The sequence below is a fragment of the Gopherus flavomarginatus genome, chromosome 20 (assembly GCF_025201925.1).
Source record: "Gopherus flavomarginatus isolate rGopFla2 chromosome 20, rGopFla2.mat.asm, whole genome shotgun sequence".
In the NCBI taxonomy this organism is placed as follows: Eukaryota; Metazoa; Chordata; order Testudines; family Testudinidae; genus Gopherus; species Gopherus flavomarginatus.
This window is the reverse complement of record NC_066636.1, coordinates 20724921-20751668: the sequence shown is the minus strand read 5'-3', so window position 1 is coordinate 20751668 and position 26748 is coordinate 20724921. Positions and strand designations below refer to the sequence as shown.

Here is a 26748-nt window from a genome sequence, read left to right as displayed (position 1 = left end):
GCAGGCAGATTTCCCCTTCCCAGCGTTGTCTCTTGTCAGGGAGAGAACAGCCAGTGCTAAGAGGGAGAGAGCGGCCAAAACTCGCAGTCTGCATAGACCAGACAGACACAGGGTGGTAAAGAGGCATTTGTATTAATTCCCCATTTTACGGATGGGGAAACTGAGGGACCGAGACCGACAGTGACATGCCCACGGTCACGCAGGGAGTCAGTGACAGAGCTGGGAATTGAACTGAATGCTGGTTAGTGCCCATCCTTTCTCTGTACCCTCTCAGCCCCATTGCTAGCAGACCCCAGGGCTGCAGGAGGATTCGCGGGTACAGAAAGATAGGGAATATCAGTGTCTTGCCAGCCCTAGTTCACCAGACGTTTCTCCCCCAGTGGAGTGTTTGAAGGATCTCTTCGTGGGAGCCGTGAGGGACCGAGACCAGAACCACCCTGCTGATCCTGACAGCGGCTCCGGCACCAGCTCCGACACCCCGAGTACGAGTTGAGACCTCCCTTCCGATTCCTCCCCTCCCTGTTGGGGGCGCCACATGGCACAGTCTCACTGCAGGGCCCGATGCTGCTCGTGTGGACCCTGGAGCTGATCAGGGATTTCTATTTGTGCCAGCTCCTTTTCTACTGCATGTATCTGGCAAGACAGGAGAGGCCTGTAGTGAGAGGGACAGGAATGAGTCACGGGGCTGGGAAAACCTGCCTCGCAGCGAGACGCTTCGGGAGCTGCCCCTGACCTTTGGGGGAAGCAAAATAGATGGAGGGCAACTGGGTCCTATCCCAGGACCACCTCCCGGGGGAGGCGATTTGTTGCGGGGGGAGGGGTGTCTAACCCAGCGGCCGATGAGTGGGAGCTGAAGGGAGACCTAGTTAGGAATGAAGCGCAGATTCTTAAGTGCGGGTCGTTAACCATTGGAACTCCATGCCTAGGGACGTGGGGGATTCTCCACCCCGGGACCGCAGCTGCGCTAGAAAGGCTCGTCATATAGCTGTACTGGAGAGCTCCAATGGCCAACTCTCCTAGTGGGGGCGCAGCAAAAAGCGTACATCAGCTCCCCGAACTGTCGGCAAAGGGGCTTTTTATACCAGTGTAACTGTGTCTACACATGGGTCTGTTGCTGGCTCCGCTCTGGGTCAGGGATCACGCCTGGGACCGACAGCTCGGCCAGCGAAACCTGCAGCAGACCAGGCCTTAGGCTTTATACCAAGACCAGGGCTCTCTTCCTGAAAGTGCCTCTCCAGCCCCGCCAGATGCAGCCGTCGCTGGGTGAGGCTCTCGGCTGTGCAGGAGCTCAGAATGGCAGATCACAACGGTCCCTTTGGGCCTTGGAGACCTTGTCCCTTGTGGGGGAGCTTCCTAGCACAAGCCACTGAAATTAGATATAGCAAGGGCTGGGCCCCTCGGCGCCTCCTGTGTTGGTGACCCGCAGACGGATTTCAGCCCTGGAAGGGACTAGTGTGGCCTGTCTCATCTGCTCGCTCTTCCCTCTGCAGATGGTGAGACCAGCAGCCTCAATGGGTCCCTGGAGTTCTGCAGGGCTGACTCCGACCAGCGGGTACGTCCCTTTCTGCCCGGGCAGGGAGCCAGTCCCAGTGGGGACGCCATGGCAGCATCTGACAGCCAGTGCAGGGGGAAGCTGGGTTCCATTCCTGGTGCTGCCTGAGCCACGTGGCCCTGGTGTGCCTCAGTTTCCCCATCTGTAAAACAGGGATGGCATACTCCCTCCTGGGAAATGTGGAGGAGGGGGGCTGTTATGCTCATCTTAGGCCTGTCTGTAGAGCCCTTGGCCGGCACATTACTGACACTGCCTCCATCCACACTGACATGCTGGGGACTGAACCGGCGACCTCCAGGCCTAAAAGCAGGAGCGGCTACAGCTTGAGCTACAGAGCCAGCCCCCCTGGCTTGGGCTGTAACAGATTCGTCACATGGGGGGACCTGTAACACACACACACACACTTTAGAGGTACCAGCTGGCTGTGGGGGGCTTCACATGGCTAATATCTACCTTCTCTCTGTAGGATGGGAATGGTAACCAGCTGCAGCAGAAGGTACCCCATGAGGTAAGGGGGCTGGTGGCCTCTGGATGGGGGTATGATTTATACAGCTGAAGGGAAGAGGTCAATAGGAGAGGGGAGTCCTGGCTCTGCCCCCTGCCCTCTCTGCCCTGTAACTCAGTGTGTTTTCCAAACAGCTGTGCTGAGTGTGGGGATTTGTGGGGAGGCAGTGTGTCCTAGTGGCCAGAGCCCTGGGTTCTATTCCCAACTCTGCCAGTGGCCTGCTGGGCCAGTCATTTGCCTACTCTGTGCCTCAGTTTCCCTATCTGTAGAATGGGGATAATGATACCAGGCTCCTTTCTAAAGCCCTTTGAGATCTGTGGCTAGAAAGAGCTGTTGATTTATAATTTACATGGATGTATTGCTCTCTTCCCTCCCAGGAAGTGATTCACCGGCTCGTGGCACTTTACGCCCTCCTCCATGGCCTGCAGGTCTGTACCATCAAATCTCCCTCCCATCCCACATGCCCCCTGGCTGGGGGAACCCCGAGTTTTGCTCCCCACTAGCTGTAGAGCAAGTTTTTGGTTCCCCTTGGTGGGTGAAGTGGGATCTGTCCTGGTGTGGAGCTAAGGCATGTTCCTATGGGTGGGGGTGAGGTTCCCCTGTTGCTGCCTAGGTTTGTCATTGGGACGGAGGGAGTCGCAGAGCATTGATGTAGTATGAACGGACGGGCTAGGGGGACCCCAGGCAGGGGATGAGGTGGGAGGGGGAGTCCTGAGGAGAGGGCTGTGAGAACCAGGTGTCAGGGATTGGGGAATGAAGGGAGAGAATCCCTGTGGGGAGGGGCACAGAGCTAGGGGTGGGTTGGGGGGCATGGAGCCCGTGCAAACAGGGAGGCATTCCTAGGCCAAGGGGTGCAGAGCTGGGTGCAGGGGATGGGGTGGGAGGATGCCCAGAGCCCAGGTGAAGGGGGCTGGAGAGAGGGGCACAGCTGTCCCTGGGGAGCAGAGTACAGGGCCACTGGTACAAAATGAGCGCTAGAGACAAGCATTAGGACAAGCGTTTGGTGGCCAGGGAGTTGCTGGAGCCGGGATCCCAGCCTAGGGGTCGCCCCTGCCCTTCCTGGGGCCTGTACGTTCGGCTGAGTGTGGGGCTGCGACAGCCCCGGTGACGCCCTCTCCCCTCCCCAGGCCGCCGTGGTTCAGCAGGACACCATCCTGGAGCTGCACCTCTACGACGGGGGCGGCCGGCAGGAGAAGCTGTCGCGTGCCAACTCCCGCAAGGGGGTGCCGGGGGATGCGGCCGTGGCCAAGGCCCCGGAGAAGCAGGCCACGGAGCTGGCGCTGCTGCAGAGGCAGCACACCCTGCTCCAGGAGGAGCTGAGCCGGTGCCGCCAGCTGTGCCAGGAGAAGGTGCAGGAGGCTGGGATGCTGGAGGCCCGGCTGCGGGAGAGCGAGCAGGAGCGGGCCCGGCTGGAGCGCGAGGCGGAGGAGGCCCGCAGGCAGGTGCCTGTGTTGCGGCCAGAAGGGGGCGCTGCCGAGGCGGTGTGGGTCCGGAAGGGGGCAGAGCCTCGGAGGCGGAGTCTGCCCGTGGGGGACGCCTTGTATCTCAACTTCACCCCGCCCCAGGTATGGTTACCCACGATGCACGGTGGCAGCTGGGGCGGGGCAGCATTGCGAACTCACTGCTGGAGGGCTGCCAGCAGGGCTAGGGGTCGCAGGTGCGGCAGGGAGCCCCTTAGTCACCAGTTCGACTCCTGACTGGGTCGGGAGTAACCCAACACCCCCAGCCATGACGCTGGGCGTGAAACGCATTTGCTGGGTCTCAGCTCCATGGGCAGCAGATGGGTGCACAAGCTGGTCCCGGGCAGGGCAGGGCGGGGCGGGAGGCCGCCCTGCCGTGTTGCTGTCACCAAGGCTCTCGACCCGAGCCAAGGAATTCACACGCTGCCCATCCCAGGACAGCCCTTTGCCCCCGTGCTGAAAGGGGGAGGTGACTCGGAGCCTTCTCTGGGGTTTCCCTCTGCTGGAGAGCCAGCACCTGTCCCCGGCACAGCGCACCGCTGGTTCCTGGCGCCCACGGTCCGTCTGTGCGGTGTCCCAGGCAGCAGTGCAGGAGCAGGATGTAAAAAGCCCTGGGTGCAACTGGATTTGGGGCTGGAAAAAAATCTCAACCCCTAAAAAACCCCACAACCCCATCGTACCTGCTTCTTAGCCCCCCATTAGGGCAGCGTCACCCCCTGCGCCATCCCCTCCAGATCCTAGGCAGGGTCCCTCCCCTCGGGAGCCCGTGACACAAGGATCCCATCTTTTGGCACAAAACCCTTGGAGTCCTTGGTCCTCCCCATTCCTCCATCAGCCCTGCTGTCCTGCCCGTGTCAACGGGACTTGGTTTGAAGCGCGGCTGCCGATGACACCCCCAGGGCCACGGCGTTGCATTCACATGGGTCCTCTTTTTCGCCCCCCTTCCCGCAGCAGAGCCGAGGGAGCAACCACGGGAACCTGGTGCCAAGCGACCGTGCCTTAGGCGACGGCCCCATCCAGCTGCATGAGGGCGAGGAGGACTTTGAGGCGCTGTCTGAGGACGAGAGCGTGGCCAGCCACCCGTCTCCACCTCCCAGCCCTCGAGGTCAGTGTGATGCGTGTGGCGGTGTCGCCCCCGCCGGCGCCACAGCCAGCTATTAATGCACCAGACCCCTCTGCTCAAGGGCAGGGGTTTGCACATTCAGTGCGGGAGGCACTGGGTTTGATCCTGGCCCTGGCGTGCGTATTTCCTCCCTGTGCAACTTAGCAGGAGCTTTGGGGCTTCAGGGTAACGAGGCTGCATAGAGTCCAACGTGGAAATGGGCAAATGATTTGTGGGGACGGGACCTGTCCTGCATTGGGCAGCCTCTGGTGTCCCTAAGCATTACAGTGGAACACCCAGTTCCCCGGCCCTTCTCCAGAATGGTGCATCTGGGAGTCAGGACTCCTGGGATCTGTTCCCAGCCCTGGGAAGAGAGCAGATTTAGTGGCTCAAGCAGGAGGGGCTGGAAGTCCGGCGTCCTGGGGTCTGGGTGACCTTGACCAAGTCCTCCCCCCACTTGTGCCTCAGTTTCCTTGTCTGTACAGTATGGGTGGGTGATGCTGTGCCCCTTGGTGCTTTGGGAAGGGGGTGTTAGTCCATGAATTAATGGACATCTTGATGCATGAACTTATCAGTTGGGGTGTTTGGTTCCTTGCAGATTTTTTGAGGATGCAGGACATTCCCGAGGAGGTGGAGAGCAGCCAGGAGATCAAGGATGGAGAGGGCGGTTCCTTGGACAGTTAAAGAGGGGCCCCAACCCTCCTACTCCTCCGCCCACCCATTGCCAAGGGATTGACGCTGCTGCCACAGATTTCTCTGGCCAAAAGAGGGAAGAGACCCTGGGAAAAACAGCACCAAATACAAACCAAATCATGGAGGGGGAGCAGGCCCACGGCCCGGTTCCCAAGCTGCCCCAGGACATTGGGCTCATGGGATGTTTTTTAACTCGTTGATCCACAGCTCCTTTTTTTAATTCCTTCCCCTGGGGAGGGGGCGGCCGGTTTGCCACGGCTTCCTGAGCCGATTAATTTATTTATTTTGTTTATTGGGGCGGGAGGGACCGGAAGGGTTCGGATTATTTGCCGTCCCTGGGCTGGGAGCTGATCAGATCTTGGGAGGAAGCCACAGGTGTCTGATATCCAGGGCAAACGTTAATTTCCCCCTGGCTGGTTCTGTCAGACGCCAGCCGGATGAGTCCTCCCGTCTGGGTCCATTCTCCGTGACGTTGCACGAAGCTCACACTAGATGTGCCTGTGTGAAAACACACACAAGCCAACACTATAGGGGCCCCCTGGCAGGTTGCGGTGAAGGATTTAACCTTTCCGCTGGGGTGCCTAGCAACAATATCTGGAAGATCCAGCAGTCAAAAGGGACATTCTGCTGGGAAGTCCGGCACTGAATTGGTTAATTATGCAAGATGTCACTCACCCCAGTTGACTGAAGCCAGGACAAGTGCGAGCCACTCTGGGGAGGAGCCTGCACGGTGTGTAACAAAGGGAGGGAGCAAGGAACAGACTCCCGCTGTGGCCTGCTCTGTTTTTGATGCTCTCCAATGGCTGCTGGGCAGCATCTCTTAATGATACAGTGAATTGCCCCAAATACCGTCTCCAGGAATTTATAAGCAGTGGTTCTACTGGCCCTTTAAAAGAAGCAAACTTAACAGAGGCTCATAAATGTGATATTTAAAGGGAGGATGGCATGCGGGAGTTGGAAATGAGGGCGATCTCATCAGGGTTCAGCCCTCTCCCAGATTTTCTTGGGGCGAGGGGGCACTGTTCCTTGTCCTGGGACTTCCCCTCCTGCCCCCTGCAAAACAGATGAGCGTGAACATTCCCCAAATCCCAAGGCCTCCCCAAGGTTGCCCCCTGCCTGCCGACGTGGGAATGGCAGTTGTTTAAAACCCCCTCCTGGTGTTGGGGACTGCCGGTGCGGTGGGGATGGAAGAGGGGGAACGTACTTAGCCCTGGCTGCATTGTTTGCTTCACAATGTATCAGGCAACTCCAGCAAAGGGATCTGGGGTGTGTCAGAGGGCAGCAGAAAAGCGGGTGGCAGGGTCTTTGTACCAAAGCTGGAGTTCTTTGTAATTAAATAAATTTTTTTAAAAAATGATGTTCTGGGGGGGCGGGGGGGGGGGAACAGATTGGGGCTCTGATTTTTCCCAGAGGGATGATTGACTTTGCGTGTTGCCATTTTCTGGGGAGTCCTCAACAGAGCCCTCCCTTAAAGGAGTCTGATGTACAGGTACCACAGACCATTGGCCCACTGAAAAAACGTGGCCTCGTTCCATTTCATTTTGGGGTGACTCCAAAATCAATTTGCAGATGCGCTAGGAACCACTGCAGCATCTTGGCCTTTGTGTTTACAATATTCAGCTGATCTGCTTCTGCTGGCTGGATCTTAGGAGGAAAACAGGGATTGGGGCATGTTGAAATAGTCCCGGAAGGTTTGAGTTTTTCGAAAGTCTGACCACAGAAAATCATTTTTTAAAAACACCTGCTGGCCAATAAAACCTATTAATAGAAGATGTTGCTGCAAGGGAGGAATTTTTTTTAATTAACTCCAAAAAGAGTTTTAATTGGTTTATTGTTTCCTGTTGATTTAACTGTACAAAAAAAATATTAAAAAATCAACCCCCCCATGTGTGTGTTTGTGTGCTGGATTTACTCGAGTCAAAACGATCTGCTCAAGAGAAACTTCTCCTGAATTTTTAACGGCTGTCTTGGTTGCTCACAAGATTCAGAAGGCTGGGGGGTTGCCAGCTACAACCCTGCAAAGAGGAGCCTCCGCCGAGCTCATCGGCCGGTGGAAACTGGACGTGTGCTTTTCAATCGTTGCAGTATTGGGCAGCCCAGAATGCTGCGTGAGGCAGAGCCAGTGGCTCAGCTGGGGTACGCTCTGCAGTCAGTGATGACCAGTGCAGTGCCAGAGGGTGTGCTATAGGATACGGGGGAAGAAGGGGGGCACTCTGGGTCAGTGCTGACCCCAATGCCTCACTCCAGTGCTCTGCTGCAGGGGGTCAGCCTGGACTCACTCCAATGTGGCAGTAGGGGGCGCTGTGCTGCATGGAGCAGTATCTAGGAGGAGTGGAGTGGAGTGGGGTGGACGTGTTCTCTAGAATCCAGTTTACAAGGCTGGCACAGTAATTGGGGTGGGGATGGGGGCAAGATTTGGGGATGAAAAGTCCAACCGGCAGGCAGTTTGTATTGAATGTAAGATGTTTCCGGTTTAATTTGTGGTGGTGGGCTTGCAGCCCCTAGGGTTTTCCATAGACTTTTTTTGTTTTTTAAGCCAGAAGTGCCCACAGCAACCCCTTGTCTGGCCTGTGCTACTCAGACACTCAAAGCCTGTTCCATAACCTTGCTGGGAGGGGCTAACATGCATCTTCATCTCACGAGACACCCCGGGGCTTCCTTCTGGAGGCTGGGGGTCGCACAGGGCGTTCTGCACGGGTACCACTTTGCAGCTCCAACATCATCTCCCAGCAGGGGACTGGACTGATCAGCTGATTGGGGGGCAAGGTCCAGCGAGGCTGCTGGACACAGAGCAACCCTGGAGGAGCCGGCCTCTGTCTGCCCCGTGGAATCCAGGAAGAATCTGCTCACCCACTTGTGCAGTGATGTGCATGGCTCTTGGTCCCCCCGCGAGTGGCTAGACCACGGCTGGGTCAGCTACAGGCTGTGAGGCAGGCGCGATCCTGCTCCAAGCTCTAGGGGGTCAGTCCCTGCAGGTCGCCCAGCCACAGGGCATCCTGCTGCTTTCCAGGGGTTGATCTCTGGCTGGGGCCAGATCCTCTTCACTCCCCACTGGCAGCTGAAGTCAGCCTTCGGTCTCTGTTTCGGGGTCTGACCCTTGTTCCAAGAGCAAACTCTTTGTGTGTTTGTAATGACAGAGGCCGAGGGAAGGAGATTTTTGTGATGTAAAACTTTCCACCCGCCAGAGAGACTTCGCCGCCTGTCGGCGCAGGATCTGGGCTCTTTGAAGCACAATTCCTGGCACTCCATCTGATGCTGGTAGCAGACCACCCAGGGCTGGAGAGCAGGGGGGAGGGGATAGGAGCACTAATACGTCCTGGAGCCAAAAGGCTTATGGAGGGACGGGGAGAGAGCTTGGGAAAAGAACCAGATGTTGCTGAAGTATAAACAGCGAGCAGCGTGGTCTGTTTCCATGTCTTTTGCCTCACTTCCAGTTTATTTGGATGCAAGCTGAGGGAAGGGCCCTGCTGCGCAAGGGGCTGTAGCGACCGTGGGCCTGAGAGACAGTCCCTGCCCTGCAGAGCTTGCCATAGAGGTGAAGAAAGACAATGGCTGGGGGAGAGGCATAGACTAGGAGGCCAAGAGAGATTAAGGCCAGATTGCTCCGGCCTTAATCTCTAGCAAACCCGACTAGAACGAGAGGGGAAGGAGCCGAGCCTAGGGAAGGGTCAATACACCAACAGCCGGCCCCAGTGGGGAAACGTAAAGCAGATCGGGGTTCTACAGCCATACCCATCTCTGGGGTGCTGGGAGACAACCGATTGGCTCTGCTTCTTGTTGGGAGATTTGTCTAAAGCCTCTCTCCACCGTTCTGGCAGTGCAAAGTGGGCCCAAATTCCCTTTAAACTCACTCTAAGGTCCCCTGGCACAACCCGAGCGGTGGAAAAGGGCCTTCACATAACTGAGAATCGGGCCCTATTGTTTTTAAATGCATAGAATGGTATATTGACACGATGGCTCTTAACGAAGGGCCTGCATCATGTGACTGCCTCCCGCTGTTAATGCCATCACGCGGGGTCCGCTCTACGAGGCTGCCCCCTCCAGCGTGCTCTGTTCAATGCCAGGTCCCCGATGCTGACCCGCCTGCCTTTAGGACACCCCCACCCACACACACAAACATCTTCTGGGGGCAGCTTCAGTCTTCCTTCAGCCTCAAGCTGTTGGACGCTCACTGTTTTCCGGCCTGGCTTTACATGCCCGAGCCAGTGGGGCCGGTGCTCCCTTCTTGTTGGGGGTGTAACTCTGAGCATGTCTCTAACATACATGTTCCTTCCAGGGGCTGTCCAGTCTCATGTGACTGCTGATGTCATAATACCCCATTGTCCCCCTGGACAGGCTCCCCGGAGGGTGGCCGGGTGGCGGGTTCCCATGCTGGGTTACGAGGGCCTATGGGTGCCCGGTGCTGCGTGGAATGAAGGATGAGCTGCCCCTCGTGCCAGAAATACGCGTGGGGCTGCACTTACGACAGGCTGCGCCCCATCAGACCCATCCGGGTACAATGCGACAATGCAGAGCAAGGGGGAGGCAGGCCTCATAGAAGGGTGTCCCTTATAAACCCCATAGGAACCCATAAGTGATCCGGGGGCAGGCTTAGCTGGGGGTGTTGCTGGTCCCTGAGCCAGAGCCCGTTAAGGAGCTTTAGTTCGAGTTATGGAGCCTTGTGCTCTGCTGGTCACCGGTTCAATCCCTGGTGTTGGGCTGGGAGGAATTCCCATGCAGGGCTGCCCAGAGTGGGGGGGAAGTGAGGCAATTTGCCTTAGGCCCTGCAGGGGCCCTGCGAGCCCTGGCCCAGCGGCAGTCCAGGTCTTCAGCAGCATTTTGGCAGCGGGGGGGCTTTCAGTGCTGCCGAAGACACGGAGCAACTGAAGGGCCCCCGCCGCCGAAGACCCAGACTGCCGCTGGGGGAGTACAAGCACCGCAGCTCCCCTGCTTTGCCCAGGCCCCCTGAATCCTCTGGGTGGCCCTGTTCCCATGATCCAGTGAAGTTGCAGTTAACCACGGGGAACAGCTGCTGCTCCAGATTCAGCGTGTAGCAGCAGGGATGGAAAGTTAGTCTCTACCGGTGGCTGCACCGTAGCCGCTGCATGAGAGGAGTTTTTGCAGGTCTCGGTCCACTTAATGCAAAAGCATTCGCATCCCAAATGAACCACCCTGTCCATTGGCATGGCCTGGCCCCTGCATGGGAGTGTCTGGGTGGGGGTGACGGTCCCTGAGCGTCCTGCCAGGGAGGTGGGCACTGCAGGGTAGGACTGAGGCATGCTGGCAGGGGGCAGCGCCTGGTGTGGAGAAGACTGCCCTGGTCTGTGATCTCTAGGGTTGCCTCCCTAACCCCTCTCCCAGGCAGGAACCCAAGTGAGTTCTTAAAGGCTGGGCCCGATGGATGCCCTGCGAGCAGCTAACCCCAGATTCTCTCCCGTTCTCTCACAATCACAAGCTGCCCCCTCCAGTGCCGCTGGTGCCAGTAGCCCAGAGGCCCCTTGGCCAGCAGGACTGGTACCACGGTTCGCTCCCCAGGCAGGAAGCTCAGGCGTTGCTGACCAGCGAGGGGGATTTCTTGGTCCGCGCAAGCCAGGGGAGGCCAGGAGCCCATGTCCTGTCGGTGCTGGCCGGAGGACAGTGCAGGCATTTCATCATCCAATGCCGGAAGGTGAGGAGCTCGGTGGGGAGGGGACGTGATGGTGAGCCCTGCAGGCTGTGCATGCCAACCCGCCGAAGGGTTAATCACCTTGAAGCAAGTTCTCATGCTTGCTCACGTAGTTGAATTGATCTCTCTGGCCATCCCTCCAGCAGTTGCTGGCTGGACTTGCAGTGCCCAAGAGGAACAGGCTTGGGCTTCTATTTCCGGCTGAGACTGGGCAAGTCACTAGATCTTGTTGTGCCTCAGTTTCCCCAGCTGTAAAATGGCAATGCTGATTCGCTGGCCCCATCGTGCAGCCATCGCTCTGCAAAGGGGGCCTTAGGATAAAGGAAAATTGGGCTCCAAATCTAGAGCATAGAACAAAGGCCGCTATGCAAATGTAGGGTTTTGTAATAAATCAGTGACCACCTGGGACTTCGCAGCTGTTGCCACTCAGAAGTGCACAGCAGCAGTGGGGCTGGAATTCAGAGCCTCCTAGTCTAGAAACACAGCCCCCTGGCTATGGGAGAATCCCCCCTGGCTGGGAGCAGTACAGGGCCTGTAACGGACACAGTGGAGTTCTGATTCATTCCAGCAGAGGGCAGTGTACTTTTTCTCTCATTCAAGGCAGCTGATTCCCTGCTCCCTCCCATGGTTTTTAAAATTTGGGGACCCTCCTGAGACAGACCCATCCAACCTGGCCGCTACACTCCCCTTGTCTACCAGTAGCAGCTTCTGTGCCAACCAGCTGATTTCCTCCCTCCCCCCCGCTCGCTCTGTACTGATCTGGGCTCTTCTGCAGGCCAGGTACCAGTTCGAGCCTGGAGGGGTGGGGGCACCCACCATCCCCTCGCTCATCCACCACCATCTGCAATCCCGCCAGGTGCTCACCACGAAGTGCCCATTCCTGCTGCGGAACCCGGTCGCCAAGGTAAGCCCACTGCACTGCTGCATGCCCGGGACCCCCGGCCAGGTGACGGTGGGTGGGGGGTATGGCAGAGATCCAGCGGGCACTTGCAATGGGAGAAGGGGCCTGGGACAGGGGCAGTAATAAGGGGTTAACCTCTGCTCCACACCCCCTTGGTGGGCATGGGGGCCCCCATGGGTAAAGTTATAAGAGTGGATGTGAAAAACAGCTTGGATGGAAAATTTTGGGCCAGCCCCAGAATCAGGCCCATTTCTCTGTGTTTGTTCCAACCCTTGTCAGCCCTCATTGTCCCCCAGGGCCCGATCCCATCCCCACAGTCAACGAGGGGACTTTGCCCCCGAGCAGGATCAGCCCCACCACGCAAACTATCAGCGCTATTGTCTCCAGCCCTTATTGTCTGGTGCCTTGTTCTTTTGTAGGCCAAATGGGACCTGAGCCATGAAGATGTGGTCCTGGGGGAGCTGCTGGGCAGTGTAAGTGACTCCGTTCTTGGCTGTGAACCACGTACTGCTCCACCCAGGAAGCCTGATGTTAATTGTGGACAGGGCTGACAGTCAGGACACCAGGGTGCTGTTCCTACCTGTGCCACTTCCTGCCTGCCTGGCCTTGGGCGAGTCACTGCCCCTCTCTGTGCCTCTACGTATAAATGAGCATCAGGCCCACCATTCCCCCGGGGAGAGCACAGTGTGTGCATCCCACACCGTGCTACGGCAAAAATGAAATTCAGTGAAGACAGGTGCAAAGTTCTAGATGTAGGATGGAAAAATCAAAGGCACAACTGCAAAAAAAAAATGGGAGGGATAACTGGCTCGGCAGTCGTCTTGCTGAAAAGGAGCTGGGGGATCTAGCGGATAAATACGAGTCAGCAATGTGACGTGGCTGGGGAAAAGGCTAACATCATTCTGGCGTGTATCAACAGAAGTGTTGTATGTAAGACACGGAAGGTAATTATCCCCCTCTATTTGGTACTGGTGAGGCCTCAGCTGGAGACCTGTGTCCTCGCACTTCAGGGAAGATGTGGACAAATTGGAAAAAGTCCAGAGGAGAGCAACAAAACTGATACGCAGTTTTGAAAACTCAATTTATGAGGAAAGGTTAATAAAACTGGGTATGTCTAGTCTTGAGGGGAAAAAGACTGAATGGGGAGCTGATGACAGTCTCCAAATATCTTCAGAGTGTTATGAAGAGGTGGGGATCAGTTGTTGTCCTTGGCCACTGAAGAAGCAGTGGGCTCCATTTGCTGCAAGGGAGATTTAGGTTAGATGTTAGGAAAAGCTTTCCAACTCTCAGGGAACGGGCGTCCAAGGGAGGTGGCGGAATCCCCATTGCTGGAGGTTTTTAAGAACAAGTTGGACAAACCATCGTCAGGGCTGATATAGGTTTACTTGATTCTGCCCCAGCATGTGGGGCTGGCCCTGATAACCCCCTCAGGGTTCTTGAAGCCTGAGATTTCTATGCTTCTAACTCAGCAAATGGCTTCTCTCTCTCCACACACAGAGGGGTTTTTATTTGGAAGCTTAAAGGGGTAGTACCCTAAAAAGTAAAAGCATTAGAGTTTGGAGCTCCAGATGGCGCAGGGATGGGATTCAGCTTCCAGAGCCAGGGACTCAGATTTGCATTTACTCTTACACCCCTCAATTTGGGGTGCGTTTTCTCCATGTGCATCTATAATATTCTAGGTGGATCTGGTAGCAATGCTTATAATTAAAGTTGTCCGGCACTTTCTACTCTAAGACGCTGGTTTCAGTTGCATATAACTTTAACAACCTTGAGCCACTTGTGGTGAAATTTCCCATGCTGGGCATCTGCCTCAGGCTGATCTCTTTGGAAAGTTGCAGCTAAAATGGTTCACCCATTTCCGAGAACATGATTAGGGATTGTTTTGCTCTTATTAAAAATTCTCCAACCTTTTTATTGCAAAGCTCTAACACATCCGTGCTTTGAAGCAGGGACTGTATTTTGCAGGAGAGTCACCCTGGGATCATTGAGGTGCCTGTTTCCTGGAAATTCCACTCAAATTTGACAAAATTATAAGCCTCTGAAAATCTCAGTAGTATGTAAAATATGAGAAACTGGAGAAAGGGCCTGAATTAAATAGGATGCAGTCCAGTAAGGGGCAATGCAAAATAGTCCACTTAGGAAGGAATAACCAAGTGTACAAATACAAAATGAAAAATGACTGTCTAGGAAGGAGCACTGCAGAAAAAGGTCTGGGGGTTATAGTGAATCACAAATTAAATGTGAGTCAACACTGTAACACTGTTGCAGGAAAAGTGAACATCATTCTGGGAAGTATTAACAGGAGTATTATAAGCAAGGCCCGAGAAGTAATTATTCTGCTATACCAGGGGTGGGCAAACTACGGCCCGTAGGCTGCATCAGGCCCACCAGACGTTTTAATACAGCTCCCGAGTTCCTACTGGGGAGCGGGATCTGGGTCTTGCCCTTCTCCGGTGCTCTAGCTGGGGAGTGGGGTCTGGGGGCCACTTCACACAGCTTCAAGAAGCAGCGGCATGTCCCCCGCCCTCTCCGGCTCCTACGCAAAGGGGCAGCCAGGGAGGTCCGCTCTGCACGCTGCTCCCGCCCCAAGTGCCACCCCTGCAGTTCCCATTGGCCGGGAACCATGGCCAATGGGAGCTGCAGGGGTGGCGCCTGCAGACAGGGCAGCGTGCAACAGAGCCACCTGGCTGCGCCTCTGCATAGGAGCCAGCGCCGGGGGGGCGGGACATGCTGCTGCTTCCATGAGATCAGCCCTGATCCCCCTCCCACCCTCCAAACCCCTCAGTCCCAGGCCAGAGCCCTCACCCCCCATGCACTCAACCCTCCCTGCCCCAGCCCAGAGCCCCCTCCCGCACCCTGAACGCCTCACTTCTGGCCCCACCCTGAAGCCCACGCCCCTAGCCAGAGCCCTCACCTCCTCCCCTCACCCCAACCCCAATTTTGTGACCATTCATGGCCCTGTGGCAGGGTGAGACTCACCGGCACGGCACCTCCTGCTGGTCGTCCTGGGAATCAGCTCTTTGAGCCAGAAGTGCTCTCTGCAGGCTGGTGTCTCGCCTGCCGCTGGTTCCTGTGTCCCTCCTGGACCCCGGTGACTTTACATCAGGGTTCTGCCCCAGCAGTAACCCCCAGTCTGGGTCTCCCCACCCAGGGGAACCCCCAACCCTCTATCCCCACCTTGCCTCAGTGGCTACTGCCAGTCACCATCTAGCCCCCGCTCCCTGGGGCAGACTGCAGTCTGTAAACCCCTCATCAGCAAGGGGGCTTGGACCTGCTGCCTCTGCCTATTCCTGGGCTGCCCCACTGCAGCCCCTGTACCTTTTCACGGGCTCTTTTCAAGGCCTGCAACCTGGGGGTTTTTCTAGGCTGGAGCTCCCCAGCTCACTCTGCCCTTTCCCAGGGCTGCTCCACCCTAGGTACCCTCCTCAGCATCCCATGCAGCCAGGTCCTTCTCTCTCTACAGCTAGAGAGAGACTCTCACAGCCTCTGGCCCTCAGCCCTCTTATAGGGCCAGCTGTGTCCTGATTGAGGTGTGGCCCCAGCTGTGGCTGCTTCTCTCAATCAGCCTGGTTTCCCTCCACTACCCCCTTAGCCCTTTCCCAGGGCTGTTTTAAGCCCTTCAGGGCAGGAGCAGGGTGACCACCCTGGTACGGGCCCCGTCATACGATTTCCATATCCAGCTGTGGCCCTCGGACCAAAATGTTTGCCGTCCCCTGCGCTATACTCAGCACTGATGAGGCCTCAGGTAGAGTGCTGCATCGGGTCCCAGGCACCACGTTTCAGGAAAGACGTGGAAAAACCTGACCTAAGTCCAGAGGAGAGCAACAAAAAGGATTTCAAGGATTAGAAAATATGATCTATGAGGGAAAACTGAAAAAATTGGGTTTGTTTCGGCTGGAGAAGACTGGGGGGCGGGACTTGACCACAGTTCTAGAAGGTTGTTATAAAGAAGAGGGTGATCGATTGTTCTCCTTAACCACTGAGGCCAGGACAAGAAGTAACGGGCTTAAATTGCAGCAAGAGAGATTTTTTCAGAGTAGTTAAGCCCTAGAACAAATTAGCCAGGGAGGTTGTGGAATCTCTATCACTGGAGGTTTTTAAGAGCAGGTTGGACAAACACCGGTCAGGGATGGTCTAGATAATACTTAGCCCTGCCTCGATGCAGGGGACTGGACTAGAGGACCTCTCATGGTCCCTTCCAGCCCGATATTTCTATGCTCTAGAGGGAACTGTAAATGTATCTTCTCATTGCCTCCGCCCTGTCTAGTAACATAGGGACGAAATCCCTTTAAAAGTTACACCTCTCTGTGGTGCTTGTATCTGCCTTAGGTGTTCACTTCCTAGTCCCTTTTGTTCGCTACGTCCTCAGCACTGAGATAATGACACTAACCACAGGGCGACGTGAATATTTCATACAGCAGCTGCCATCCCGTCTTTGTCCTGTGTTAGGAAATACTGATTTGATGGTTTTGTGCTGCTGCGGCCTGCAAAAGGCTCTCGGAGCAGTGATGAGGGGCGGTGGGTCTAGGGGGTTGGAGAGTGGACAGGAGTGTAATGCACCTTGCTAAGGGAAGGGGAGGGAAGGATAATGGTGGGAAGGATCTGTGGTGTCTGTCATGGCACGGCCCTGGGCAAGTCAGCAGCAGTGGGACATCTGGATCATACATCAGAATCCCTAGTTCTTATCTAGCACTTTTCATCCTTAGAGTGCCAAGCACTTAGCAAAGGAAGCGGGTACCATTATACCCATTTTGCAGATGGGGAAACTGAGACAAAGAGAGGGGAAGTGACTTGTCCAAGGTCACCCTAGTGGCAGAGCTTGGAATTGCACCCGGAGCCCCTCCAACTCCCAGTCCAGTGCGCTATCCGCTAGGCCACACAGCCGCTGAGCAGTAAGATTTATTGTTCGGTGCTGTGATTGGCATCTCAGGTGCAGCCCTGATGTCACTGGGAGCTCAGTGGCCTCTGCAAAATGAGCAGGCGGGTGTCAGGATGATGTCTGCAGGACAGGAGTCGGCAGCACAAAAACCCACCCGTGCTGTGGGCCCTGGTTCGCTTGCAGACTAAAAAGAGAAAGCAAGGAGACATGCCCAGATACCAAGGTGATGGGCTCTGTCTAGGAACCTGCAGAGAACAGAAGGACTGAATGGGCCAGACTCTCCTTTCATCCCTAGAGGGGAATCCTTCCCAGCAAGGGCATATTGGCGGGGGGTAGGTGTAGCAGGGAGGCCCAGGCAGCTAGAAAGCACTCCAGCCTTCAGAGCTTGCAGGCTGAACCGCTGACACAGTTTGAGGAGAAGGAATTGGGTGTGCAGACCCTTTACATTTCTAAGCACTCCGTCAGTGGGTGGAGACAGCTGCCCTTTTGTTCTGGGAGTGGCTGCAGCATGCTGCCAAGTGAGGAGGGTGCACACGCTGTGCTCTCTCTATGGAGAGGTGGGGCCTGATTTCCCTTTGGCATGTAATGCAGAGCAGGCCTTGCTCTGCTGCCTGATCACTGCCCCAGCCACTGTTTCTCCATCCCCAGGGGAATTTCGGGGAGGTGTATAGCGGCCGCCTGTCATATGACAACACCCCTGTGGCTGTGAAAACCTGCAGAGAGCACCTGGCCCCAGAGACCAAGCACAAGTTCCTCATGGAAGCCAGGTCAGCCAGCAATGGGGTCTGACGGACCAATGGGCGAGGGTCCTGCCTGTCGGCTCAGTGGCTTATCCCTCTGCTCCTTCCTGTTTCTAAGGATCGTGAGGCGCTACAGCCACCCGAACGTCGTCCGGATTATTGGCATCTGTGCCCGGAAGCAGCCTGTTTTCATCGTCATGGAGCTGGTGTCTGGTGAGCAGGAGAACTCGCTGCATAACAGCATGCTCTGCATGTCCGCCTGTGACCCCAATGCACCTTGCCTCCTGGGTGCAATGTCAGGCCTGTGCAGCAGGGTTGGGAATGTTACCACCTAGCACGCCCTATTTCCTGCACAAAACCTTGCGAAAGGAGCGTTTGACTGCAGATTGAAATCCAGCCATAGCTGGTGAATTGGCGTGAGGGGCACGGATCATCTGGGTCTTTTTTGTTCTTTCGTTCTCTCTCTCCTTCCACCTAGGTGGGGATTTCTTATCGTTCCTCCGCTCCGAGGGAAGCCGGCTCTGGGTTCAAGACCTCATCCACTTTGCAGTTCAGGCAGCCGCAGGGATGGCCTATCTGGAGAGCAACGGTTGCATCCACAGGTATGGATGAGACCCCCCCCGCCTTGCAGCACGGAGAATTGCACCTGCTGGGAGACTAAGGTGACACCCCGGGCACCCAGAGGGTTAACAATTGCCCTGAAGAGTGAACAAAGTCCAGCACTAAAGCTCCGTGTCTAGCTCTCCGGCTGGCCAATCCTGCCTGCTGCATGCAGGGAGTATCAAGCCAGTGCCTGGGTGCGACTAGCCCTCCATCCTCTCCCGACAGGGACCTTGCAGCCAGGAACTGCCTGGTGGGGGAAGGCAACGTGCTGAAGATCAGTGACTTCGGCATGTCGCGGCAGGAGGCCAACGGCGTCTACGCCTCCCAGGGAGGAATGAAGCACATTCCCATCAAGTGGACAGTGCCGGAGGCTCTGAGATACGGTCAGGGGCGCGGGAACAGTTCACTCCTCCCTGAGCTTTTACAGCAGTCGGGGCAGGAGGAAGGGGCCTGGGTCCAGGAAGATCTGGGGTAGGGGAGGCTGGTCAAGACCAACAACATGCACCCTACTGGAGTTTGAAGGGACTGGAGCAATTTTTCTCCTGGGTTTGTCTGGTAGCAGCTGGACACGGGGAGGAAGCTCTGGTGCAGAGCGGGCTGATCCGCCCTCCTGGGTGTAATCTCACTGGTGAAGGCAGAATGCTCCAGGCAGGGGTGGGCGCAGGGAGTCCTGGAAATGCCGGTACTTTTCTCATTCAGGACGACACCACTGGAGTGTCCTGTATTCTGGGGATGCGTCAGTGGCTACCCTAGCTTCACGGGTAACCCTGCCAATCGCATGACAAAGGGCTATGGGATTGGGCCCCCTTCACTAATGTCCTCAGTGTGGATTGATGGCAGGCCGGTACTCGACGGAGAGCGACGTCTGGAGCTACGGGGTCCTACTGTGGGAGATCTTCAGCCTGGGGGCCGCCCCCTACCCTGGCATGTCGAACCAACAGGTGGTGAACCAGGTGGAGCGAGGCAAGTAGCATGAGCTGGCATTTCTCACAGCACGGGTCCTGGACAAGGGGCACATCCCTGAGCTAAGGGGGGCGGGTGGCCATGTGCTTAAAGCTCAGGAGGCCAGGTTCAGTTCCTGGCTCTGCTGCAGTACTGACGATCATAGAATCATAGACTTCAAGGTCAGAAAGGACCCGTATGATCATCTAGTCTGACCTCCTGCACAACGCAGGCCCCAGAATCTCACCCACTCACTCCTGTAACAAACCCCTAACCTATGTCTGAGTTACTGAAGTCCTCAAATCATGGTTTAAAGACTTCAAGGTTCAGAGAATCATAACGTACCTCCGTCCCGTACATAAGACTATTTCCTGCTCTACTTCCCAGCCCCCCCCGCAGAGCTACCGGCCCCCTGTGCTGTGTGTATCCAGCCTCTCGTGCCTTGGCAGGTTTCCGCATGCGAGCTCCTCCGCGCTGCCCGGTGGAAGTTTACGACGTGATGCTGAGATGCTGGGAAGCAAGTCCCAGCCTGCGCCCCAAATTCAGCGCCATCCATCAGGAGATGACACAGCTCCACTGGAACTCTGAGTGACCACGGGCCTCCACTTCCCCTTTGTAATATGTATCCACCCTCCCCCCTGAAATAATCTATATAAAGCCTCTCAATGCCTTTGCTCCAGGCCTTCCCCCCGGCCCTTCATCTCAATACTTGGAACTTGGTTCCTAGAAGGGCTGGTGGTTTGAACCCACTTTAAATATTTCCCTTACATGCTGCCATTAACCAATCAGAGCTCCTCTGCCAAACGACTGGCTGCAGCGAAGGTCAAAATGATTCCCCCCTGAGCCGGTTGGACAGGCTAGGCACCAACTCTGCTTCCCAATCAGCTCATCGGTGAGGAACGCTGGTGATTTTTTTGTCCTGAACTTCAGATGTTGTCTCCACTTCTGAAGGAGGGTGTAAACCCGCAAGGGCTGAGCAATCCAGGCATGCGGCACAGAGAGCTCCTTGCGCAGCCGATGGAGACGTTCCGAATGCAGGTAACAATGTGACGATGGTTGGGCGAGCGCGGGCCTGGGCATTGCTTCGTTGTCATCTGTGAAGTCCTGATCACTGCTGCTCTGGTCTGGGTTTGGCCTGTGGATTTAGTGGTTCTGTGAACATCGGACTCCAGCATGGGTTCACCTCCATGAACGAGGCCACGCCTCTACTCCCAAGGCCCTGCCCTTGCTCCGCCCCCTCCCCTGAGGCTCCGCCTTCACCCTGCCTCTTCCCGCCCCAGCTCTAACCCTTTCCCCGAGGTCCCCGCTTGCTGCTTTCCACCCTCCCCCAAGTGCCTTTCCCAGCCCCCAAACAGCAGATCATTGGCGCCTCCAATCAGCTGTGACTGATGGGTGCTGAGCACCCACTTTTTTTTCCATGGGTGCTTAAGTCCTGGACCCCCCATGGAGATGGTGCCTATGGATCCAAGGGCCATCTAGCCAAGCATCCAGTCTCTGGCACTGGCCAGCCCCAGCCGCTTCAGAGAAAAGTGCAAGAACCCTGCGGTAGGAATAACCTTCCCCTGCAGAAATCTCCACTTTTCCCACAGTAATTAGAGGTTGGTTTATGCGCTGACAAAGAAAGGTTTATAGCCCTTCCAATCTCTTGATGTTTAGTATGAGCTATAATACCTCTGTTTGGTCTCATTAGCCGTATAAATCACAGAAATACAGGGCTGGAAGCGCTTTCCAGAGGTCAGCGGGTCCATCCTTATGCTCTGTGGCAGGTTTAAATATACCTAGACTATCTGGCTTCCTCTTTGGAATCCTGCTGACTGCTTGACCTCAACGATCCATTGTGGCAATGAGTTCCGCAGGCTTAATGGTGTGATACGTGGGGGAAAAAAACACGGCTTCGTAGAGGTTTTTGAATCTTATCAGGAACATCTGTTCCAAATCCTTCCCACCACGCCCCACAATGTTGGGAATGTTTGGCTCTGAACTGGCTAATGTCTTGCCAAGATCCACCTTCTCATCTGGCAAAGATAAGAGGCTGAGTGATCATAGAATCATAGCAATGTAGGGCTGGAAGAGACCTCGAGAGATCATCTCATCCTGCCCCATACACTGAGGCAGGACCAAGTAAAGCTAGATCATCCCTGACAGGTGTTCATCTCGCCTCCAAGGATGGGGATTCCACCACCTCCCTAGATAACCTATTCTGGTCTCGCTCGTTAGAGGTTGTTTGTAGGGGGAAAGTACTGGATTAAACGAAGTGTGTAATGTGGCGGATGAGTGTTTAAAGTTCCAGATCTGTGATAGTTAAATAGAAAGAGGAAATTAAAAATCCTTGTCCATCTGAGCAAAAGCAGAACAATTAGAAAAACACACACAGTTCAAATGACGCTCGTTACAGGCCGTGATGTGCAGCCAGTTGTGTTTGGCCAGGCGGGAGCGAGATAAGGCCCTGGCTGTTGTTTCTTTTAGCAAGCGCGTTGATTTATAACCTGATTTATAGCGCTTTGTAAATGCTAACGGCTCAGGGCACAGGCTCTCCAGAGTTCATCCTGCAAGTGGCAGCCCTGAAGGGAAAGCCAATCTCTCGATGCCCCTGTCGCGGGATGCCCCCCGAGTCATATTCTCCAGTGACAGACCCCCAAGGATGGGAGCAGCATCTCTCCACATCCAGGCCTGTTGTCTAACCCCCAGGCGTGCTGGCTGTGTGTTGCCCTCCGAAGGGCTAAGCCTGGAAGCGGCACACGACTGATAATTACCTGGTCCGTCGTCGTTCATCTAACCTGTTATGACAAAGGGGTCAGAGCACCCAGATCTGCTTGGGCCCGTGGTCCTGGAGCCCTCACCCTGGGTCTGGCTGATGTCTGGGCTGGATGGGGATGCCTGGCCTCTTGGCTATTTTTTCCCTCTTTCGATTTAATGAGCTCTGATAGCTGCAGAGAGGCAGAATCCCGAGCTAGAGGGGAGGCGCTGGGCTGCATGGCCTAGTGGACCAAGCACTGGACTGGGACAGAGGACACCTGCCTGTGGCAACCACTTCCTCTCCTCGGGCCTCTGTCCTGCCCCTCCCTTTGTCTCGAGTGCCATGTGACAGATGCTGGTCCGTTAATGTCCAGCTGGAAGGTGCCCAGATCCCATAGCGATGGGCAAGGTGAAAGGCGGATAAAGCTGGTGGGAGCTGGCTGGTCCCTGCACTGCCGGTGCAGTTTGAGATGGTCACCGTGTGCATGGGTATCTCTAGCAGCAGAGGGGCCAGGTAGCGTGAGGTCTGGGCGTGACCTCCCCCGGTTTGTCACTTTTCCTCCTGGGCCCTGCAAAGTGACGACGAGACGGAAGCGAGACCCTTCTGCAGGCCAATGTCCACCCCAACCAGCCGTGGCTTGCACGGAGAGTGGCTCCTCCAGCCCTGGCGATCGGAGAGAGCCTATGGCCCTAGAAGGGCCGTACGTTCCCCACGCGCACACGTTCAGCCCCAGCTCTCTTGTCCTACATCCTCTGCTCCCAACTGCACATCTGTCTGGGCTCCCGGCGTGGGGCAGAGAGAAATACATTTTCTGTCTCCAGTTCTCCCAGCCCCTCGGCCCTCCCCCACCCTCCAGCTATTCTGCAGCATCTCCAGTTCGCCCACCCCTTTGCTCCCCCACGCAAGATTTTGCACATTATCTGTCAACCCCCTGCAAGTGGAACCTCTGAGACTCTGACTCCCAGAGAGTCGGCGGCAACCTGGCCTCTTCTGCATCACCACACACACTCAGGCAGCCTCTGGGATGATGCACCTGCCTCCCGTTTCCCCAGCCAGTGACTTTAATTAAGCCACAGCAGAGGTTCTGTCATGAAACTCCGGAGTGCCCAGTGGACCAATAATCAGCCCCACAGACAGGCTCCTCTTATCTCACAGCTGTGTTGATCAATGGGGCTTGTCAATGAGGAACAGCTGATTACAGGAGTGAAGGATGCAGATGGTGCTAGATTGCACTGCCTATCGATGGCCCTTCGATAACCACCCTGCTGGAACGAGCCTCCTGGGCACAGGTTCGAATCCAGCCCAGGGCTGCACCGGCTGCACCAGCGCTGAGTACAACACATGGATGTGAGCAAGCCAGCTGGGCTCGAAGCCCCTGCTTGTTAGAGGGGGGCTATTGCCCAAGCCTCGTTCCAGCCTCTCAATTGATTCGGAGAGCTGCAGGTTTGAGGGTTGGCCAGGAGTTGGCTTTATGATTAGCCAGGTCCTCTGAAGCCTTGCAAGGCTGTGGAAAAGGAAAAGCGCTGCAGTCTGGAAAGGCTAATGGATCCCACAGCTGCTCAGGCTGGAGTCCAAAAGGAAGGGGCAGCTGGGTGGAAGCAGGCGAGGGGGAAAGACGTGGCACTTCCCTTTCTGGTTGGTTAAAGCCCCAGGGAATTACGCTCCAGGGTTTCACCATTGACTTTCAGTGTTGCCGGCTCTCGTGATGTTTGGTGCTAAGCTTGAAGCTCCAGGTCCTGGAGTCCCGTAACTAGGGAAGAATTTCATCTTAAACAAAGCCCTTGAGACCCCAACACCTGGACATTTTATTTAATCTGACAGCATGCCAGCAGCTCGGCATCTCTGCGGACAACCAGGATAGCTGGCAGCCTCAGCGGCATGGAGGTGGGGAGGAGGAGCAATCGCTGCTGTCAGCCATGTACAGAGCTTGGGGGGGTCTGAGCGGTGGCCTGGGAGCCAGGAATCCAGAGTTCCACAAGAAGTTGTTGGCTGAGCTGGGAATTGAGCCACATCTCCAGAGCCTCCAGGCCAAGGCCAAGCTTGTCCTTCCTCCTTGAAGGGCTGCCTCCAGTTCCCTGGATGTGAAGAGAATGGTCTAGTGGTTAGAGCAAGGCAGGACTGAGAGTCAGGCCTCGTGGGCTCAATTCCTCGCTGCCACAGCGTCCCTGCCCTGCTCTGTGCCTCAGTTTTCCCACCTGTAAAATGGATATAATAACTTACCTCCTAAGGGCGGTGTGAGGCTAAACTCACTACTGCTGGCCAGAGAGCCTGTGATGCTGTGGAAGGGCACAGGATTGTGTGTATCTGGACAGTATTCATATTAATAGGACAGGAAATTTTCCAGTCCTTTACAAACATTGATACAGATGTGTTCCCGGCTCTAACGAGCTTGTCCTTTTAAATAAGGAAAGACAAGATACCAAGGAGCAGAGGCCAGATCCTCAGCTGGTGTAGCTCCATCCGAGTCAATGGGGCTACGCCAATTTATACTAGCTGTGGGGCTGGCCCTATATTTTAATGTAATGCCTGGAGATGTCTGTAATTCAACAGCGCTAGGTAAAAATTTTCCATGCTGATGGCTGCAGTTTTTGGCAGCTCAGGTTTCCTCCCTGCTTGCTGTGTGGAAATTGCATGTAGACGTCAACCATTTGTTCTCCCACCAGCCTACCCTCAAGTGTCCCTCAATTTTTTTCTCTCCACTTGGTGCTGGAACGCCCCACCCCCACCCCCAGCAAATGCAGGCTTCCTTCACTGTTCAGGGAGAGAGAGAGAACGTGCAACAGCTGGCGATTTCCTGCACTATCCTGGACAAACCTTATTGCATTATGGTTTTTAGGAGCCCGATTTATTCCCAATGCAAATGTTTGTGGAAGTGCATGGAACTGCTTTAGGATGAAGCCGGGACTAATGCAGCTATTAGGAAGATGAAGGACTTTGGGGGACACTACATGTGAGGGGAATTTCTTAGGAAACACTTGGGGAGAGAGGGAAAAGTGAAGGACCCACCCAAAATCCTGCCTTTACAAGAGACCCGTTAGCTGGCTAATCACCTAGTCACAGGCTCATCACAGAAGGGTTGCTCTTAATCTGAGCAAAAGGGTGAAATGAACATGAGACAACCCCCCACCTGCCCTGCCAGGACACCCCTTTGTGGGATTTGAAGCACTGCTCCCCTGCCGGAGTCCACGTTGGAGTTGGGGTGATCTCTGGTGAGCTTATCAGCACACGTGTAGGTTATTTTATGATTGTAAATATGTTTTCTCTGTGTTGCTTTCACCTTAAGAATAAAATGTGCTTGCTGGAGAAGAGCGGTGTGGTAGCTTAGCACTGGGATGGTTACGTTGGGTCCTGTCTCTGCGGAGAGGAGCCATGCAGGCCTGCTGAGGTAGTCAGATAGCACTGTGAAGGCAAGGCGCTCCTCAGCCTGGCAGTAGCCAGGCCAGAAGGGAGAGAGATGCAGGTCTCTACCCAAGGGCAGCGATGGCTGGGGAGTCTGGAGCCTAGCATGGGAGGCCCTGTGGGATCATAGAGGAATATGGTGCAGTTGCCCTGAGCTGTGACAGGAAGGCCCAGTGGTTCAGGCACGAGCCTGGGACTTGGGAACCCTGGGTTCAGTGCTTGCTCTGCCACAGACTTCCTGTGTGACCCTGGGCAAGTCACATCATTGCTCTGTGCTGCAGTTTCCCCATTTGTAAAAACAGAGGTAACAAGCCATCTGTTGTTGTCTGTCTTGTATCCTGAGTCTGTATGTTCCTCAGGCCGGGGGCCTGTCTCTCACAATGTGTCTGCACAGCGCAATGGGTCCCGGATCCAGGGCTGGAGCATCCATGGAGAAAAATTAGCGGGTGCTTAGCACCCACCGGCAGCCAGCTCCCCTCCCTCCCCTGCACTTCCACCTGTCGGCAGCTCCCGCTGATCAACTCCAGCACAGAACAGCATGCAGGAGGTGCCGGGAGAGAAGGGGAGGAGTGGGGATGGGGCATGCTCGGGCAGGAAGAGGCAGGGCGGGTTATTGGGGGCAGGGGTGGAGTTGGGGTGGGCGCTTAGGGGAAGGGTTGGAGTGGGGACAGGGCCTGGAGCTGAGCAGGGGGGTTGAGCATCCCCGGGGAAAATTAGAAACCAGGACCTGTGTTGGTGGGGGGTCTCGCAGGCTACTGCAATGATGGTATTGGACAGGGAAATACCTGACCTCAGCTTTGCATTAGGCTGGGTGCTGAGCAGTCAGTGAGAGCTGAGGACTGTGGGCTTGTCCCAGGGCCAGGCCCTCACCTTGACCTCATGTTGTATAAACCCCCCAGTTCCATAGAGGGTGAGTGCGACTCGTCAGCACTGGACAGCTCATGCTTGGATTTGGGGCACGTCTAGCACCACAGACAGCTCCCAGTAACGCCTGCAGCCTGGCCCAGCAGGATTTTGAGGGACTGATGGGGGAGTTTAGTGGGTGTGCGGGGGTGTTACTCACTGAAAATACATTATTTGTATTCCAGTTTTGCCCAGACGCCCCAACCGAGATTGAGGCCCCACTGCGCCAGGTGCTGTATAGACACAGACTGAGCGACAGTTCCTGCCCCAAAGATCCAGTAGTCCAAACAGACACAGGTTCGGATGAGAAACTGAGGCACCCAGCGAGGCTGTGACTTGCCTAAGGTCACTCCAGCAGGTCAGGCGCAGAGAGAGGAATGAAGCCTGGGTCTAGCGCCCTGCGTGCGTCACCACACTGTCCAGTTTGATTTTCCTTCAAAATGACTCTAGATCTAGCACCTTCCATCTTAATGCATTTGGTGTACAAAGGATTCACTGCACCCAGCAGTGCAATGCAGCTACCTCTCGGGTGGAGCACTGTGCACAGGTTCGGGACAGGAAGTGAAGACTACCTGGCTGCTGTCTCTGGCCCCTCCCACTGGCACTAACGTAATTCTCTTTTTTAACGACGACGAGAGAGAAGTAGGAATGACCATTTCCCTCAGTTCCCCTCCCCTTCCCCAATCTG

At 55.7% G+C, this 26748-nt stretch overlaps 2 protein-coding genes across 4 annotated transcripts in view; both read left to right on the top strand.

Annotated features, from left to right (window-relative positions):
• ARHGEF2 (Rho/Rac guanine nucleotide exchange factor 2) overlaps positions 1-7191 on the top strand; it is a 118232-nt gene extending 111041 nt beyond the window's left edge. For 2 of the 3 annotated variants that reach the window (XM_050930660.1, XM_050930662.1), the window contains 7 exons: positions 381-482; positions 1491-1552; positions 2019-2060; positions 2435-2485; positions 3185-3622; positions 4469-4622; positions 5218-7191. In XM_050930660.1, coding sequence (XP_050786617.1) covers positions 381-482; positions 1491-1552; positions 2019-2060; positions 2435-2485; positions 3185-3622; positions 4469-4622; positions 5218-5303 — 935 coding nt within the window. In that variant the 3' untranslated portion in view covers positions 5304-7191. The remainder of the gene's footprint in view (positions 1-380; positions 483-1490; positions 1553-2018; positions 2061-2434; positions 2486-3184; positions 3623-4468; positions 4623-5217) is intronic. The other variant, XM_050930661.1, reaches the window with a different exon arrangement.
• Positions 7192-10692: 3501 nt separating this feature from the next.
• On the top strand, positions 10693-19613 carry LOC127038407 (tyrosine-protein kinase Fer-like). The gene is made up of 9 exons (XM_050931000.1): positions 10693-10959; positions 11732-11860; positions 12277-12330; positions 17385-17503; positions 17595-17689; positions 17955-18078; positions 18305-18462; positions 18920-19042; positions 19471-19613. Exons 1-9 carry the CDS (start codon positions 10693-10695, stop codon positions 19611-19613), a joined length of 1212 nt encoding a protein of 403 aa, XP_050786957.1.
• Positions 19614-26748: the final 7135 nt, after the last annotated feature.

Coding starts and splice junctions, on each gene's coding strand:
- LOC127038407 (XM_050931000.1), top strand. CDS start 10,693: ATGCCCTGCGAGCAGCTAACCCCAGATTCTCTCCCGTTCTCTCACAAT. Junction 17,690..17,954: donor CGTCATGGAGCTGGTGTCTG/GTGAGCAGGAGA, acceptor CCTTCCACCTAG/GTGGGGATTTCTTATCGTTC. Junction 18,463..18,919: donor GCCGGAGGCTCTGAGATACG/GTCAGGGGCGCG, acceptor GATTGATGGCAG/GCCGGTACTCGACGGAGAGC.